At 46.7% G+C, this 18994-nt stretch overlaps 1 protein-coding gene across 2 annotated transcripts in view; it reads left to right on the top strand.

The window, feature by feature from the left end:
- CLDN10 (claudin 10) overlaps positions 1-18994 on the top strand; it is a 100673-nt gene that overhangs the window by 75355 nt on the left and 6324 nt on the right. Inside the window, exons 1-3 of one of the 2 annotated variants that reach the window (XM_004680065.2) lie at positions 65-286; positions 6928-7089; positions 7178-7259. In XM_004680065.2, the coding sequence (XP_004680122.1) occupies positions 67-286; positions 6928-7089; positions 7178-7259 (464 nt within the window). In that variant the 5' untranslated portion in view covers positions 65-66. Of the gene's footprint in view, positions 1-64; positions 287-6927; positions 7090-7177; positions 7260-18994 lie in introns of those variants that run through there. The other variant, XM_004680066.2, reaches the window with a different exon arrangement.

Raw genomic sequence — 18994 nt, 5'->3', positions numbered from 1 at the left:
CGCGCGGGGGTCCCCGCGCCAAGTGGGAGCCGGAGCGCGAGCGCGAGCGCGGCTGCAGCCGGCGGCATGGCGAGCACGGCCTCGGAGATCATCGCCTTCATGGTCTCCATCTCCGGCTGGGTGCTGGTGTCCTCCACGCTGCCCACCGACTACTGGAAGGTGTCCACCATCGACGGCACGGTCATCACCACCGCCACCTATTGGGCCAACTTGTGGAAGACGTGCGTCACCGACTCCACCGGCGTCTCCAACTGCAAGGACTTCCCCTCCATGCTGGCGCTGGACGGTCTGCATCCCCCTTGGCCCCCCGCCCCCGGGCCTCGCTCCTCCCTGGCTCGCGGGCGGGGGCGACCCCTCGATCTCCCCAACCCCCCCGCAGTACCCCGGGACCGGGCTCCACCGAGCGTCCGCCCCGCTCTGCCCTGGAGCCTGAGGAGGTCGGGGAGAGTCCCCAGCGCCCCCTTTCCTTCCGTTCCTGGGCATCTGTCCTGAGGGGGGCAGCCATACGAACGGGGATCCCAGACCGGGGTGGGGGGTGATGCAGGGGCATACAGGCAGGCTTGGGAGGTGTGCGTGACCCCAAGAGTCGGGGTGGGGTGGGGTGGGGAGAGCAGCTTTGGCTGCAGGATCCCCTTCTCTGGGCTACTGTGGGGCGCGGAGTTCCAGTGAGGAGCTGGTCTCCCCCAACAGCACTACCCCAAAGAGTTGCAGTCCGATTAAAATAGTACCACATTGTCAAAGGCCCAGAGGGACCGTCCTGAACTCCCTTCGAACCTTTGTTAGTGACTTTCAGAACTAGACTAGAGAAAAGATAACATATTGCTGGGGGAATTTTTCTCTCCGCGACACTTCCTCCAAGTTTTAGGAAACGAGTTTTTGTGTCACCTTTGTCTGCACCGCAGAGGGTAAAGAATCCCGAGTTCGAAGTCAGTGCGGCCCTCTGTGGCTGTGCTGTCTGCTTCTGCTGTTCTGTATTGTTCTTGTTTGCCAAATTTTATACTTTATTGCATTGGAGCAACAGGTAGGCGTTCCCGTAGGAAACTGGCCCGGTGTTAGTTTCCAGAGCGGTAGATGACACCGGGTCACAGTGATTGTTAAATTTTTAGGGCCCTTTCTTGTACGATTTATGGACACGGACTTAGAGGAATCCCAGGTGAAACTTTAGGGGATTCATTTACATTACTCCTAGATTTGGGGTGTTTTATGGCACTGCAAGCTTTTATTTGCAGAGCTGAGTAAATAGAAGACAAGATTAATTCCCTTGAGATGGTGCTTGCCACGAAAAGCAAACTGTTGCTCTATGTGGTGTTTGATGGAACCTCCTAAGGGGAAAGACACCAGGTCTGTGTCCTGTTGCATGAAACAGGCAGCTGGGAGCTGCGCTTGCCATTGGATTGCTGTGGAATTTCCTGAACCCCACCAAGGACATCCAGGTAGATGCTTTGAACAGGGAGGATATTGTTTCTGTGGTTGACACTCAGGAGTATGGGACTAACAGTTACTGCCCTAAGCACATTCTTTTGTTGTAACTGTATTGTGCCTGAGATCATACGTTTCACAGGGACGGTTTCTGCGATAGGACAGTTGGGGGACAGGAGAGAGAGACATAAATGCTTCATGAAAATGACTGGGTACAGACTACTGGGATTTTCACATTTCGCATCTGAGGTAAGAGTGCAGGCAGGGGGCAGGCGGGATTGTGAGGAGGAAGGAGGTCACAGCCCTCAACAGTGAAATGCTAGTCCTCAAAGAAGAGGGCGAGCTATATACAACCCCACTTGCAAAATGGCCTTCCCGGTGTGCTCACGTGTCTAGAAAAACATGTGGCATCATACAACCCATTGTTCTGAAATGCCTTAAAATGAGTAATGTTTCTTTCCAAGGTCAGCAGGTAAAGAAGTAATTCTCTTTAACAAATTCATAGCATTAATCAGCCTGGACAGACCGGCTTATCTAACCGTTTACTGATTATTGGACATTGGCCACTTTTCAGATTTTCACGGGTGTTAGTGCTTTAATGAAAATCTTTGTATTTGTCTCTTGGTGCATATGTATATTTCTATAGATACAACAAATGGTATTCACAGGGCAAATATTCATTTCAGTTCTATATTGCCAAATTCCATTCAACCAAGAGTCTATGAGAATACCTGTTTTCTCACGTTCTCACTGCCTTTTTTCCCCATTTTCGTGGATGACATATCATTTTAATTGGCATCATCGGTTAGCTGTGGCTTGGGCCATCTTAGCATGCACTTACTGGTATTCTCCCCCTCTTTGGCGAATTGCATCTAGTGCCAGAGGTTCTGTTGTTCCTTTTGGTTGAAATAATCTATAATTCTGGAAGCCAATCTTTGGTTGGCTATAGACGCTGCCATCTTAGCCCACTGTTCATCTGTTAAATATATGATGTCTTTTCTAAAGGAAAGTTTGCAGTGTGTACTCTAGTCAGGTGTAGTAGTAGTTATTCTGCTTGCCCATCACATTGTGGCATTCACTAGCCCAAGTCATAAGCTGACTTTATTTTTTTTTAAAGGTTTATTTATTTATGCATACATAACTGGGGTTCAGGCCAGAGGTGTGGGGTGGGGGATGAGGGGATTCACCAGAGACAGAGTGGGGAGCAGACCAAGTGAGTGGATCAACAGAAACATATAGCTGAGGGAGCAGTGGGCAGGTCATGAGAGGTTTGCTGCGCCATGTGGGTCACCTCCCTGGCCAGGAATTAAACTCATGCTGAAGTGTCTGTGGCCAGCTTCTTAGTGCTGTGCTTTAACCCATTGCACCACCAGGGAGAGCTGAATAAGCTACTTTTATTGTTTCTCCCAGAGTAACATTTTTGGGGACTCAATCACACAACTACATTTTTCTACAGAGAGGAATGGATTCCCGTCAGCTTACAAAAGGAATGCTCCAGAATAGGCCCTCTGCTTGAGTACTCCCAGGATGCTGGGGCTGATACCGTGGGGAGCGGGAGGGGGAACCTGGCATTACCTTTGAAATGGCGGGAGAAGGCCACATTCCCATGGGATGTGGTGGCCACTGATCTGAGCAGGCCGCCCCTGCCCTTGCACCTAGCAAAAAGCTCTAGCTTGAGAATGTGCAAGGGGCTGAGGACTTGGATTCTCTCATGCCTAGTCTTAGGTGGGAAAAGAAGCCTTCTGCATGCAGCCTTCTGCATGCAGCCTTCTGCATAAGTCGTTATTCTGAACTTTCTCCCTGAGGTCCAGGCTGACTCCTCACTGTCAGGAGGTACCACTGTCCCTCAGTTTTCCCTAGAAGAAAAGTGAGGCGGAGAGTGTTACATGTCTGCAGTTAGTGTTATGCCCTGTTAGGACTCCAAGCTAATTTCTGCATGGACTTACTGTTGTATCATGAAGGAAAGCTTTGATGAGTTTCTTCCCACTCACCAGAATTTATATTGTGGATTCTGTGAAGTAGGCACTGTGAGTGCTGATTTCCAGCTGAGAAAATCCAGCTCAGAGAGGTAATGCAGTGGAATCATGGGACACAGCAGCGAATAAGCCAGAGCTGAAATTCACAGTTCACGCCTGCCCCTGGCATTCTTTCTTCAAAGGACTGGCAACCAGAACACCAAGCTACCAGCAGAGAGAAGCATGTTCTTTTTCTCCCCTTCAGTCCAGCAGCCAGCACATGTGCGACTAGGGAGTTGTCTCCACCAAGTGGATATTTTCATTTTTGCTGGTTTGAGATGGAAAACAAGGTGTACATCATTTGGAAAACACTTAACCTTGACGGGACCGCCTGCAGGTTGCCTCTAACAGACTACCTAAAATTTAAAGGAGTGTGTTTTACTAATGGAAGATTTCACAGTTGAATGAGCTGGTGATTTCTGTTTATTGCTAACCTATATTCCTTTCAAAGCAGCGTTTGAACTTCGGCTGAGAATCATTTCCAGCCTGGTTGTTTTAGTAAATGCCATCTATATTTTTTCTTAGTGGGCATGTTTGCCATTTCTTCCAAGAGAATTCACTATAAATTATATACTTCAGAGAACTTCTAAGTAAATATGTTCATGCCTCAGCACCTTAATGTGTTAATTAGCTATTAACGGTGTCAGTAAATTAGACCTGTCAAAGATAATGGCCTCCTTGACTAGGTTTTACGACCACTTCACTGGATGGCGCTACCCTCCGGGACTGTTGGCAAGCAAGGTTGCAAAAGATAAACTCTGGAAGGCTTTGTAGGAAGTTACCTAAGCCTGAGTCTGGGGTATTTTAAGGACTGGTAGCCCCTGATTTACAAAGCTTGGGTTTACCAACACCTCTTCATAACTAGCAGGGGGTGCATTGTGTATCCCCCCAGAGCCCCAATCCCTGCTTGTTCCCAGTTTTAGAAAATGCAGCCACAGGGCCCTCCCTGGTGGCACACGGGTTAAAGTGCAGCACTATGAAGCTCTCCGCAGCCGCTGCAGCAGGAGTTCAATCCCCGGCCAGGGAGGTGACCCACATGGCGCAGCAGACCTCTCCTCACTTGCCCACTGCTCCCCTCAGCAGTGTATTTCAGTAGATCTGCCTGTTTGCCCCTCACTCTGTCTCTGGTGAGTCCTCTCACCCTCCCCCCACCTCTGGCCTGTACCCCAGTTTCTTGTATACATAAATAAGTCAATCTTAAAAGAAAATGTAGCCGCTGGCTATACGGGTGAGGTGTCAAGTTCTTCTGGACATGCAATAAATTAGCAAGCTATTGCTGCTGTTAATTCCAGAAAGAGGTTCCTCACCCTCCAAGTCAGAGTTCTGGTTGGTACCATCAGAATCTGCCTGTTCCATCTCTCCCCTGGTACTTGTGCTAAGGGCAAAGCTGGCCCAGCTGCTGTAATGGGAACTCAGAAAAATATATGAGCTGTGGTTAAATATAGTTTAAAGTCGACTCTTATTTTCCTAGTCATGTCAAAGATTGAGTGCGTGCACTGGCATGCCAACCGCTCTTCACCCTCTGGGAAAATGCACCTTCTGTTCCAAATGATCAGATTTTAGGACTTAACTGCGTGCCTGGCTCCTGCATTTTCTGTTCTAAAGCCTCTAAGATTCCTAAACTAAGTGCAATTTATGGTGCACGATAAAGTATACTTTAAAAAAAAGCACATACTGTAAAGGTTATATCGCACACACTGTTTTTGTCTATTTAGCGGCTGCAGTCAGGAACAGCTAAAAGGCTTCTCTCTCTGTACATCTGCCTGTGTCTGGCTTCTGGCTGGGGCACTTGTGGCCTGATGTTTAAAATAGACCTGGTCTGTGTTTGGCAGCAGGGACCCAAGTAACCCTGCAACACGATTGTTACCCAGATAAGCCTCTGTTTTCCCGTTTTGCTAAAAATGAGTTTCTTTTGCTGTGTCTGGTAGCCTCACCAACATTGAAATTATATTCTGTGTGGAAGTAGTTCGTACTTGACTAGAAAGATCAATGTCCGCGTGCTGTGCATTTACTGGGGCTGAAATTTGCTACAATTCAATAGACCATCTCTGCCTTCTTCAAATTGACTAAAAATAGGATTAAAACTTAAATTTTCATTCTTTCCCAAAGAAATATAGACCAGAGGCCACCTGCCAGCATTATTCTGTGTTTCGGATTATTGCCATTGTAGAATTGTTATTTATTATGGGCTTCACCTCGACAAAATTAATAAATGACTTGCTGTCTTGGCATTTATGAGGTTTTTCAAATGAGAAAGTTTAATTCCAGACACACATCTGATGTCTGTGTATGTTCACTGGCTAAATAAGCATTTCTTGTCCCTGTAGGTGTCCTCGCTATTTCAGGTTGAAAAAGTCTCTTTCAGATTGAAATGAAAATGATAAATGTTGTATTTGTTTAAATTAAATTCATTAAAATTTGCTGGTGTCCAGACAAAAGCAGGGCTGAAATTTGCAATCGCTCTGACCATGCAAATAAAAGTATGTGGCCAGGAAAATGAGGGGTGTGGAAGATTCCAAACAAATCAGCATGACAAGCTGGTAGGGTCCTTTGGAAGCATCTGTTTGTGTGCAGACGTTTCCCTTCACAATGATATTCTTCTAGTACACAATCAGTGCTATTTTACAACCCAGTTTTATTCTAGGTGTCCTGAAAATAATGTCCTTAAAATATTTCTTGATTTACATTCTTCCTGCTTCATGATATTCCCACTGGTCTCATTTCCAAGCTTTTACCCACATTGGAAGCCCTGACCTTGGGAAATGCTGCTGCCTCATGACACGTTTTTTTTTTTTTTTTTAAAGATTTATTTATTTATGCATACAGAACTGGGGTACAGGCCAGAGGCTCAGGGGCGGTGAGAGGCTTCACCAGAGACAGAGCGGGGAACAGAACAGGCAGATCAACAAAGTACACTGCTGAGGGGAGCAGTGGGCAGGTCAGGAGAGGTCTGCCACACCATGTGGTCACCTCCGGGGCAGGCGGGAATCGAACTCATGTGGAAGCGGCTTTGGATTCTCATTGCTGTGCTTTAACCCGCTGCGCCACCAGGGAGGGCCTCATGACACGTTTTAATGAGCAAAGCCATTGAAACATCTATTTGAAAGGCCCGACATGCAAAGGAGTAAGAGCACTGAGAGAAAGCAGGCCGATTTCTCACGGAAGGCTGCAGGGATGCTGTAGCAGGACACACGGAGTACTCTGCTTCTTACTCATTTGTAGCCGATGTATCGTTTGTTGCCCCGGTTTCCTGCTCTCTATGTACAAGAATAATAAGTCAGAGGTCCGCCCTGAGACTGTGCCTAGTTCCAGCTGAGAAGTGTGGGACATAGGGCAGACACCCATGTAGATAAACGTGCTCTCCTTTCTTGCACGCATGCTCACCAGAATGCTTAGTTTCTCAGAAGCAGAACAGCCCTTCGGCAGGACAGTGTAAAGTGAGTCTGCTTCTCTGGATAGCCGATGTTCACGTACTGCCCTGCTCTGATTGCAGGTTACATCCAGGCGTGTAGAGGGCTGATGATCGCGGCTGTCAGCCTGGGCTTCTTTGGGTCCATATTTGCCCTGTTTGGAATGAAGTGTACCAAGGTCGGGGGCTCGGATCAAGCCAAAGCTAAAATTGCTTGTTTGGCGGGGATTGTGTTCATCCTGTCAGGTGAGTAGTAACTTTCTTCCAAACAAGGCACTTCCAGATGATAAGGAAGTAACACTGACCCTGCTTCTTCCCCGTGCATACTTTTTAGGGCTGTGCTCAATGACCGGCTGTTCCCTATATGCAAACAAAATCACAACAGAATTCTTCGATCCTCTCTACATGGAGCAGAAGTAAGTGCTGTTCTCAATCTGTGTTACTAGCTCAGAGGATCTGTGTGTACAGTAATCTTCTAAATTAAGGTAGATAAAACTGTGATGAACATGAGACATGCAGATAGAGGGTATTTGATGACCTCATTTGATTTAAACATTATATGTGTTCCATAGGCAAAAGATACATTTAATTATTGCCCGAGCATTAGTAAATTTGATGTCATGTCTCTAAATCAAGGCATAGGATTTAGTACTTTATCATAAAATTGTCATCAAGTAGAAGAAAAGGGGGAGGAGGTCTCCCTGGTAGTGCATGGCGTTAGATCTCAGCACTATGAAGCTATCAGCGGCCACTGCAGCACGAGTTCGAACCCCAGCCAGGGAGCTGACCCACATGGCGCACCAGACCAATCCCGTCCCTCCCGCTGCTCCCCTCAGCAGTATTTGCCAGTAGAGCTGCCTGTTCTGCTCTCCACTTTGTCTCTGGCAAGTCCTCTCCCCTGCTCCCATACCTGCACCCCAATTCTTGTGTACATAAATAAATGAAAATAAATCTTTACGAAAATAAATAAGAAAAGGGGGAAGAGTGTTAAGTTGGGGAAGGAGAAGTGACCAAGTGGACAACAGAAGACGGAAAGCTTGGCTTGATTTTGTCCACCAGCCATGTTTGCCAAAGGCAAGTTTGTGGGCCAGTTGGCTTAAATTTCCTCTCTTCATTATTGCCTTAACAAGCAACACCTAGTGAACCTTTATGGACAAACTGTACAGTTCTTGGAGGGATTGTGGACTGGTGCAGCTATTCTGGAAAATTACGGAGATGCTTCAGAAGATGAAAAGTAGAAATTCCATGTGATCCAATTAATCCATTTCTGGGAATTTACCCAGAGAATGACAACATGCTAATTCAAAGAGCTACTTGTAGTCCCTTGCCCATCACACCGTTATTCTCAGTGACCAAGCCAGTACCAATGACAAATGCTAAGATCAAGAATATATATTCAGCTCTGCAAAAAAAGGTGAAATCCTGCCATTTGCAACCGCAAGCTCCAACCCAGAGGGGATTCTGCTTAGTAAAATAAGCCAGATAAGCATCATCTGACTTTTGTCATCTATGAGATATAACGAAAATCGATGTGCTAGATAGAACAAAAATAAATGTTTAAGTTCTAAGAGTAAACCTAGTGTTTACCAGAAGGGAAGAAGCAAAGGGGGCCAATTGTTTGGGGGGAAGGACAGAATTAGTCTTGTAGGGGCGAACAGAATGCAGTAAATACAGATGCTGACTTATCATGCTGTACACGGGAAACTAATGTCATAAGCTAATGTTGCAGTGTGCCTCAATGAAAACTCTATTTAAAAAAGAAACTATGCCTGAAGCAGGGTTGTTTCATTTTGTTTTTTAAATGCTCTAGCGTGGCTCAGATATCCAGATGTGACTGGTTTTGGTTACAGGTGAATGCTTTGGCATTTAGAGATCAGTTCATTTGTGGTTATTGTTTTTTAGGCTGTTGCCTTTTATGGTCCCCCTAGGCTCATTTCTTTGTATGGAGAAGCCTGGGATTCCAAGCCAGAAATAAGTATGTCAAATATTTTGTCTTCATGAGTTTTACCCCATACCGCGTACAAACCCGTATGTTTATGGATGTGACCTGCTATCGATGTGACCGGTGATTCCCTTTCAATCTCTGGTCAAATATTAGAGAATTTCAAAAAGGGAGTTCTTAAAATGGCTTGTCAGTTGTGCGTTACTTTTTTTTTTTCTGGAAGATGTAGGCATCTTTAGGAAATTGATTTTGTAGTGCTGCCTTTAGTATGATCTATGTATAAATAGTGTATGTGGGCCCTTCCTGGGGCACAAGGGGCTAAAGTGAAGCACTATGAAGTTGTTCACAGTCACTGCAGCTTGAGTTTGAATCCTCTCTTCTCCTGCACCTTTGGTCTATACCCTAGTTCTTGCATGCATAAATAAATAAAATCTCAAAACAAAAATGAGTATTATGTTTTGAGAGAAGAGAGTGTTTATATAAGGAGTGTATGAAGAGCTTATATCAAGAAACAAGTGCTGAGCACTGTTTTGTACCAAGCAGAGCCCTGCAAATTTCATTCTTTTATTCTTACAATAATCTTATGATATAGATTATCTCAATGCTTACTTTTATTTTTTCATTTTTTTAAAGATTTATTTATTTATCCATACAGAGATGGGGTACAAGCCAGAGGCTCAGGGGCGGTGAGAGGATCCACTAGAGAGAGAGTGAGGAGCAGAACAGGCCGACTGACAAAGTACGCTGCTGAGGGGAGAAGCAGTGGCCCAGGAGAGGTCTGTCATGCCATGTGGTCACCTCTGGGGCAGGCGGGGATCAAACTCATGCTGAAGTGGCTTTAGCTTCTCAGTGCTGTGCTTTAACCCACTGCGCCACCAGGGAGGGCCTTTTTCATTATTCTTTAATGTTTATACTGCTGCTTTTAAAATTGAAGAGATCAAGTAATGTGGCCAAGGGAATTTTGACTAGACTAGCCAAGTGACTGAGTTGTGATTCACACCCCACAAGCTTGCTGTAGAGTGCATCCTTTATTATATTCTGTTTCATATTTTGTGGCCTATGTACTTATACTTTTCCTCAGAGAAGTTTCTTTTGTACATTTTGAAATAGTTTTTATTTTGAAATTTCATTATATGGGACACAAAGACAGTTGCTTTATATATCAGTATAATATCCCCCTCATGTAAAAAAAAAAGTGCTCCAACTTATAAATCCTCTCCTTGAGAAATGACAGTGATATATTTTATAGTTTCACCCATGTACAGCACCTCAACATTGAGATGAACACCTAGAGTGTGCTTCTGAAGATTAGCAACATTCTAGGGATATTAAAAATATTCTCATTTAGATATCCTATTTCAATGATAATTTTTATTTCTGGGTTTGGCATCAGAAATATATAACAAGCCCTGATTTATCGTGGCTTATTTTATTAAAGACATTGCTAACTTTTCTGATCATGTTTTCTATCCCTATTTTCATTTTCCTATGAAGGTCTTTGTCACGATCGTAAACATCATTTTCACCTTCCTTCAACAGGTCAAGGCTAATTTGTATATGTAACTTCTATTTGTCTTCTGTGTGATTTTTTTTTAATGTTTGAAAAGCTGTTTGTTCAGTCACCCAATTCAGCTTAGTGCACTAGGAAGTTACTGTTTTCTTTTCAGACTCTGGGTGATCTTAGTTCAGTAATCATCGACACTGAGGGTTTCCCTCTGCTCCACATTCTTGGTGCCAACCTGAGCTACCCTACCCCAGCTCTCAGCCTCCCAGCATCCTCCGGTAGCAATGCCTACTTTCGCTGCCAATGTCCCCGTCTAAAACTCAGGAGAACAATTGTCCTGCTCTCCTAGAGCACTGTGAGTGCACTCATCATCAAGTGATTGGAGCGCGCTAGAAACAAAGCGAATAGCGATCTTAGCTCTTTCTGTTTTGTACTAAGTGTCATTAGGATTGCAGTATTATTGAGATAACTGTGGTTTTAAGATGTGGCTTATACTTATAGACATCTTTATTTGCCTTTTTTTCAGCAGCTGCATAAAAACAACACTTAAGTTTGCCAACTTTACCTTATATAATTGCAAACATAAGTGCTGGGAGTTATGAAAAATAGCACTTCTTACAAACTGGTGATGTTTACAGATACACACCAAGGCTTTAGGGAAAAGCACAGACTTCATGAAAACAAACAAACTCTTCATGTTATGAGAACGTTAGCTCCTTGGAGATACTCCTCTTATTCACGTCTGTATACCTGGCTGTGCCTTGCCCCAGAATACTATCCATGACTACCATCAAATGCATTCAGGAAGAGTTATCAAATCTGGGAATTGTAAATACAATCAGGTTCTAATTACGCACAGTGATGGAAAAGAGACAGAAAAGTGATTCGTAACATTTACAGGAATTCAGATTTCATTTCAATAAAACTCACTACTATCAAAGCCAACCGATAAGCCTGACTTAGCTGTTTTCCCGCTTTTAGCTCCCCTAGCAGCACGAGGGAAGTGAAGCTCCACCTTGGCTAGCAGCCAATAACTGATTCGTAGATCTGAAAATATCCACCTTTAAAGTGAAGTTTTCACTGGGCATATCTTAGCAGATGGCACTCCCTAAGCTTGAATTCGGTAATTGGCACCTCTGGTTTAGTTTGTACTTGAACTTCAGACAAGACCATGCTGGAGAATCAAAGCGAGAGGCAGGGCCAATGTGGGAGAGCTGGATGAGAAGGATGCCAGGGTAGGAAGGCTCTGACTCACTGGAATCTTTATTGACCGCTGCGGTGGCCAAGGTGTGAGTCCTTACCTGTGCGCTTAAAAAAACCTTAGAACAAGACCCCAGCACAGGCACACAAAGAAAGGTTAGTAAACTTGAAAGAGCGAGAGAGCAAGATTAATTGGTGTGTGTGTCCTACCGGTAACGAGTCCGAGCTGGGACCCCAGAGCGCGCTGAAGCCAGGTGGAAGCCGAGGCGTACAGGCCCACAGGTGTTTAGCTTATACCAGCCTGCCTGCTCATCGCCACTCTTAGTTGCCGACACTTCTCCCCTTCAGGAAGTCAAGAGTCATGGCAGAGCTGAGGCATGATGGGATTTGCAGTCCTCGGGGAGCTGAGAGGCGAGCCCATTCAGGACAGACTCTCCCCAAACCAGCTGCCAACCAAGTGACTGTTTCTCCCCAGCCCTCAGGCATCTTCACCTCTGGGTGTGTGTTGCTTTGGGCCGGGGAAGGTGCCTAAGACACAGCTGCCTGTCACGGGCTGCAGTTTACATTTGTGATGATCAAACTGTCTCCCACCCCCAAGCCCTGAAATGCCCTAGAAGACAGTTCAGGCCTCAGAACCTGTCAGCATGCTATAGTCTTTCCTTTTCTCTTCTTTTTTTAGCACTTGAATATTTTTCAGTCCAGAATTATGTGCATGTTCTGTATAATTGTAAGATAAAAAGGGGCATTACATAAAATATTTGTCTAATTCTGCCAGCCTATACTCCTACTTGAAATCAGTGAATATGTAATTTCAGCCTCTGACTAATTTGCCTTTCCAAAGTTACTTCAACTTGCTCCTCACCTGTTAAGTCTCCCTGACCAAGCCTCTCTTCCTGGGCACTTATGTTGACTGTTGTTTGTCTTAGGAATTCTGTACTGTGTTAATTAAATCTACTTTGTAAGCTGCCAGGACATCTCCAAATGTCCTCTACACAATTTTGGTTGCCTAACTTAGAAAAACACAACTAAGCTCCATAACAGAGCACCCACAACATCCTACTCTGTGCATGGAACTCAGTAGGGGCTTTGTTGATGAGGGAGTAAAGATGGCGACCGCAGCAATGGAGTTTCACGTTATGTTCAGCTGTTCCTGATTTCGAAACCCGTGTTCCCCACCACTTATCCGGGAAGATTTTTCTCCAGACTGTGATCATTTGAAAGAATGATCTTGAAAGTCTTGAAGGAGTTTTTCATCTGACTGTGGTTATGGTCTGACATTTCCTTATTTCCCCCTTTTGTTTTTCTTTCTCGTTTTCACTCAAGTTATGACTATGTCTTGTACCTTCAGGATGGGCTTCTACAAAGCGTTGAAGGTGATTTCCCGTTCTTACCTTTGGGCAGTTTCAAACCAACTTCCTCCTGTTGATAAAACAAAACCTACCAAATCCCCCCCCCCCTAAAAAAAAATGTCCTCCTGCAAGCTTATGGTAACAACTCCTCCTTAGTGTATGACTGACCCTTCTAGAATGTGAAATTTAATTACATTATTCTCACCCTTGCTTTGTTGTCCAAACCACTAGCTTCCTGAATGTCTTGCTTTGTTTTCTTAAATAAACTGTTCCGAGTAACAGTTGATTGATATAAAGAAACTGTGTTTCAAATCTGGCACTAAACCAACTGCCTTCACAGAGGAAACAACACTGTGATCTTAGATTTGTGATCTTAGATTTGTTCTTTTGGTGGATAAAATTTATCATTGAAATTTGGTTCTGATGGTCTCATGTTTGGGTCTTAGTGAAACTATTACAGGGCAGGGAGGGAGGGACACCCCTGAACCCCCAAACCTGCCTGCTCGAAATAGGTTCTGCCATCCTCCGCATCAAGACAAGACATATAAGACTTTAATGAAAAGGAACTTTAATACAGTGAGTATTCAACACGGAAGACAAAGAATATAATTTCTAAATCAAACACCTGAAGTTACCCCTCCCCTCATGGGCAAAAGTCCACCCAAAAGGGGCTGGCCCAAAGCAAGGCCTGAAAGCTGCCACAAGTAAAGCACCTTCTGGCCGGGACCCGTGGAAAAGGGTCAGCAATGGCCAGACAAGTCTGGGAGCAAAAGAGCAACATCAAAACCAAGATGAACAATGCCATAGTCACCTCCCCACGGGTCTCTCACCCACATCTTTCAACCAGTCCAAGGCCAAGAAACAAGCCCGGTTTCTTCCTCACATGCTCCCTGCTCCAGGTGGCTTCCTCAGGTCTCCTTCTGGCTCTCCATCCTGCTGCCTTCTTCCACAGATTCCTTCTCTTCTCTTCTTTCCTCTGCTCAGCTCCACCTTCCTGCTGGGTGGGGCAGGGAACCTGGAACTCCCCCTTTTCCTGGGTCCACCTTCCACTTCTGTCTTCGGAGGTCAGGAACACAGCAAGCACCCCACGCTGCTTCTATCCTTTTTCAGGTCCCCACCTACAAGTCTGATCTGACCGTAGTTCCAGCCAGCTCATAGCTAAGCCCCGATGGGTCTGTTCTACCTACGACCCAGGTACCAAACCCAGGGGCCTCTCGAATTCCAGCACCTGGGGAGGGGTGGGGTGGAGGCACAGCACTAGAGCTGGCCCTGCGGGACCCCAGGCTGCTCCCAGCAGCTGGGACCCAGGGGCGTGGTGGGGTCTGCTGCTGTCTGCCGTCACTGCCGGCCTCTGCCCATGGTCAGAGATCCAGAGGGGCCAGTGGTGCGGCGGGTAAGGTGCCCAGCACCCACTGCCCCTTGCTCGGCCCACAAACAGCGCCCTGGGGCCAATGGCTGGGCCCAGAGGTGGGAGTGGTGTCCAGTTTCATTGTCATCCTCCAGGCTTTTCTGCTTTCAGAGTTTTTCAGACTATGGGATTATTTATATTCAGCTTTCTTCATTCCTGGCTTCTCTTTATTTTCTACTTTATGAGTTAAGCTTTACTCAGGTAAAATCTTTTCACCACTGTGGCTGATTCATAGTTAGAAATTACCGTCTGCTTTTTGCCAAGTTCTCACATACTTGTTATCTGTCAAGCTAAGTGCACAGTACCAATTTGAGACGATTCCATAAAATTGTGTGGGTGAAGTGGGAAGGAATACCTATTTCAGGTGATCTTGTGAAGAAATTAACTGCTGTTCTCTTCTGTGACTGTCATTTAATGAATCATAGGTGTTTAATTAGAGTTACTCCATTCATGAGGTTTGGAGAATGAACTAATCTCGGTGACCAGCTCATAGATTCGTGGATAAGGGGTTCTGTGGAAGAGCCTGCTACTAAGAGCAAAAGAGAACCCAACCGTTAAATGTGCAGAATGCCTGAGCCACCTCAAATCCCCCCCAGTTGCTCCCATGATTGATGCGAATGTGTCTTAACAATCTCCCTGGGAGCCATGTTAGCTGGCCATGTATTCACTGACCGGCACATGAAGTCATGGTTCCTGCTAGTTTGCCCCATTTTCTGGGGACTCAGCATCCTCCTGCTCCTCCATTTCACCTCTTCGTTAACCCCTGCTTATCCTGCAGGACTTACATTCTCAAGGAGGTGCCCCAGGCTCCCCCTGCACCTTCTGTTCCTATGAGGAGCCTGCTGGGCAGTCAGCATCTCCCGACCAGATCGGGGCCATCTTGGGCGGAGACCACATCTTGCTGATTTCGGGATCGCTGGTAGCTCGTGCAGGCTACCGTGCAGTGTCCAAAACATTGACAGCAAGGATGGTCGGTCAGCGGTGAAGTCTGAATGTCTGCATCTCTCCTAAACTGGAGAGACTGAGCTTGCTTGAGATTTGGTTAAAGGAACAGGCGAAGGAGGCAGCGCGCGCGTCCTGTTTTGGAGCGAGGCTCCTAGACCCAGGCTGCCGGGAGTAACCCAGCTCGGCCACTGTTACCTGTGTAGCCTGAAGGTCCGTCAGTCCCGGTGCTCCGCACCCTCCTCTTTGCGAGGCACCATGAGGCTGTGGTGAGACGGCCTTCATGAGTGAGTGCGCTCCAGTTGTTTAGAACCCACGCCTGGCACATAGCAAGTGCTTCGTAAACACTAAGTATTACTTTCTTTTTCTTTTTAAATTGATTTACTTATGCGTTCAGAACTGGGGTACAAGCCAGAGGTGCAGGGGCGGTGAGAGGCTTCACCAGAGACAGAGCGGGGAGCAGAACAGTCCAACTGATGAAGCACACTGCTGAGGGGAGCAGCGGGCGGGTCAGGAGAGGTCTGCCGCGCCATGTGGGTCACCTCCGGGGTGGGGATCGAACTCCTGCTGCAGTGGCTTTAGCTTCTTGGTGCTGTGCTTTAACCCGCTACATCACCAGGCAGGGAGGGCCCTAAGCATTACTTTGTAAGGGTGCTAACCCTTAAGCAGCGCCCGTGGACACAGCCGCTCCTTGCCTACGCAGTACCGTGAGGCTAGCCGTAGAAACGCGTAGCGACGCGGAGGGAGAAAGGAGGGGTAAGGTTGCGACGCTTGGCTCTTGGGTAGAGGCACGTTTGCCAGTAGGAACCTTGAAAAGAAACCAGGCTTGCAGTTTTCTCCTGTTTTTGACCCCCTGGCCCTCCGGGGTCACAGCATTGAGCTAGAGCTGAGTAGGGACAGACTGCCACGTGGTGGATATTCTTGACCCTTCTGCTAAGAACCCGCCCCCACCCGTTCCCCCACTCATCTTCCCCAGCAGCTGGGAGGCATCTACAGGTGTTTTCAGGTACGCTGCTGAAGATGCTGAGCGTACAAAAGGTAGGGTACGCTTTTAATGAACCCAGGCATTTTTTTGCTAAGACCCTTCTGAATATTTCCCTCTCAACAGAACCTGTGTCCACCTCGCCCAGGACAGAATCTTCCTGTTCTCAGCAGGGCTGGCCACGTCCTCAGGTGTCAGGACAGTGTTTAGGTGTCTAGGGACTTTCCAAAGCTCTGTGGTGGGAGTCCCTTGGGACTTCAGTTCGCAGGTGAGCTCGTTGCTGTGCCTGCTTAGAAGAGGTGACTCCGCACCTCATTTCTCACTGAAGATCAAGGCCCAGCAAACCACCAATTATCCATGTGAATGAAGAAAGATCCATGGCTTGGACATGGCTCAAAATTTGTTTTGCAGCTGAGTTATGTAATTTGGGGGACATGATGTTCCTTTTAAAATTGTACTTATTCTGGCTGATGTTATACTGTTAGCTGTAGGTGACATCACATTTCCATGAATTATTGGCGAGAATCAGCACTCCTGTCAAGACATGCCCCCAAGCACTTCACACACACAGTTGGAGAGGGAACGGCCTTAGGGCTAAGAGGCAGGGCTCAGAATGAGACCTCTGCTCAGATCCTGGCCACAGCCCCTGTGATCTGAGGCAGGAGACAGCTGCCTCTTCTGGGTATTCCGAATGTCAGGAGGATTAAGGAAAAGAACTAACAGAAAGCATCCACGTAGTAGGTGTTGCCTATTACAAATATATATGATTTCTAGAATTTCAACTACTCTACTGGTAAATCACTCCACCCAGGGAGAGAATGAACGAACGCGTGTCTGTCACAAACTGGACACTGAAAAGCAATATAGAATTGGCATTTAAACAGCCTTATTTTGGAGTTTGCTAAATTTGAGGATTCTCTGCATAGATCCCACATAGATCGAGGCTATTTGAAAGGTCCCGGTCTACTTTAGCCACCATGTGGGAGGCACCTGCCGTTAAGCTGCGAGTGTGTGAGTGTGTGGTGCTCTGTGGCCTCTGCCAGGCAGGGTGAGGGGACTGTCAACTGGTGAACTGCACAAGGGAAAACAGACGGGGACTGGCCCCCTCTGATGGCAGACACACACGCTCGGTGGGCACATTCTGTTTCTGCTAACCGGGACCCAAAAGGGTGAGAGCTTTTGGGGGATTTGTGTGTGTGTGTGTGTGGGTGGGACGTGATGCCTGTACTAGCTGTGTCAGATAAACTCTACCCACATAGTTGGGTAGAGCTCAAGGACATACAAGCCCAGGAGCTGAGGACAGTTTATTTTAGATGCTGGTCTGTGAAAAAATGCCATCCCAGAGAAATTCAGTTTTGAGATGTTAACCTTGATAATGTAGGGGAATTACCTTCTGACTTTGAAACTTTTAAAAAGCATATTTAGGGTGTCTGCCCTGGTGGCGCAATGGGTGTTAAAGAAGCTGGGCGCAGACACTTCAGCACGAGGTGACCACATGGCGCAGCAGACCTCTCCTGTCCCGCCTGCTGCTCCCCTCAGCATGTGTTTCAGTCCATCCACCTGTTCTGCTCCTCACTATGTCTCTGGTGAATCCTCACACCTCCCGCGCCTTGCCCCCCCCCAGCACCTCTGGCCTGTACCCCAGTTCTTGTGTGCACAAATAAATAAATAAATCTTAAACAAATTTAGTTGTTTGAAGGTCAGTGGAATTCCTATGCTAGCTGCTACATTCCGGAGTAAAACGAGTAGGACCCCATTGTAGGCCTTTTTGGGTGTCCAAAGACCTGGCTCCCACTTCTGGACCCTACAGCGAGGGGCACTACCCTTCTCTGCGAGCCTCAAATGGGATGAGGTTTCTTCATTAGTGGAACAGCTTCTGTTTGTGCTTCTGTTTTCTGTCTGTATTTTCTTTTTTTCAAATCCAACATGCCCTCATCTCTTTGTGCTGGGTGAGAAGGCAGCCTGAGGGATTTCAGAAAACATTCCATACCCCGGGGCGCGTGAACCACTGAGAACACAGTGAACCTGGGAGAGGGAAAACTCCCATTTTTCTGAAATGACAACCGAAAACACATTGCATTGATTATGTTGCTTTACGGAAATCAATTTTTGCTGACAGTGCACATAAAAGGAAGGATTGATGATTCAGAGCCCAGGCTGTGGAATCAGTTTCGGGTTTTAAAGCCTGGTTCTACTATTTGTTTACTGAGATACAGGGCCAGCACATTAATGTCACGGGGCTTCAATTTCCTCATTTGTAAAATGGGGATAGTAAGACCTGGCACAGGAGTGTAATGTGGATTGAATATGCAAACAGAGGGCCTCCCTGGTGACGCAGTGGGCTAAAGTGCAGCTCTGTAAAGCCATCCGCAGCCACTGCAGCAGGAGTATGATCCCCGACCAGGGGGCTGACCCACATGGCGCAGCAGACCTCTCCTGTCTCCCTGCTGCTCCCCTCAGCAGTGTATTTCAGTAGAGCCACCTGTTCTGCTCCTCACTCTGTCTCTGGTGAATTCTCTCACCCCTCCACCTCCCACACACCTCTGACCTGTACCTGGGTTCTTTTATCCATAAACAAATGAAAATCTTTTAAAAAAGAGAATATGGCCCTCCCTGGTGGCTCAGCGGGTTAAAGCGCAGAACAAAGAAACTTAAGCCACTTCTGCATGAGTTCGATCCCCGCCTGCCCCGGAGGTGACCACATGGCAGGCAGACCTCTCCTGGGCCGCCCGCTGCTCCCCTCAGCAGTGTACTTCATCGATCTGCCTGTTCTGCACCCCACTCTGTCTCTGGTGAATCCTCTCACCCTCCACATCTCTGGCCT

The sequence above is a fragment of the Condylura cristata genome, unplaced genomic scaffold (assembly GCF_000260355.1).
Source record: "Condylura cristata isolate star-nosed mole 26May11 unplaced genomic scaffold, ConCri1.0 scaffold00010, whole genome shotgun sequence".
NCBI lineage: Eukaryota > Metazoa > Chordata > Mammalia > Eulipotyphla > Talpidae > Condylura > Condylura cristata.
The sequence above is the reverse complement of the archived record's forward strand: the minus strand, read 5'-3'. Positions and strand labels throughout refer to the sequence as shown.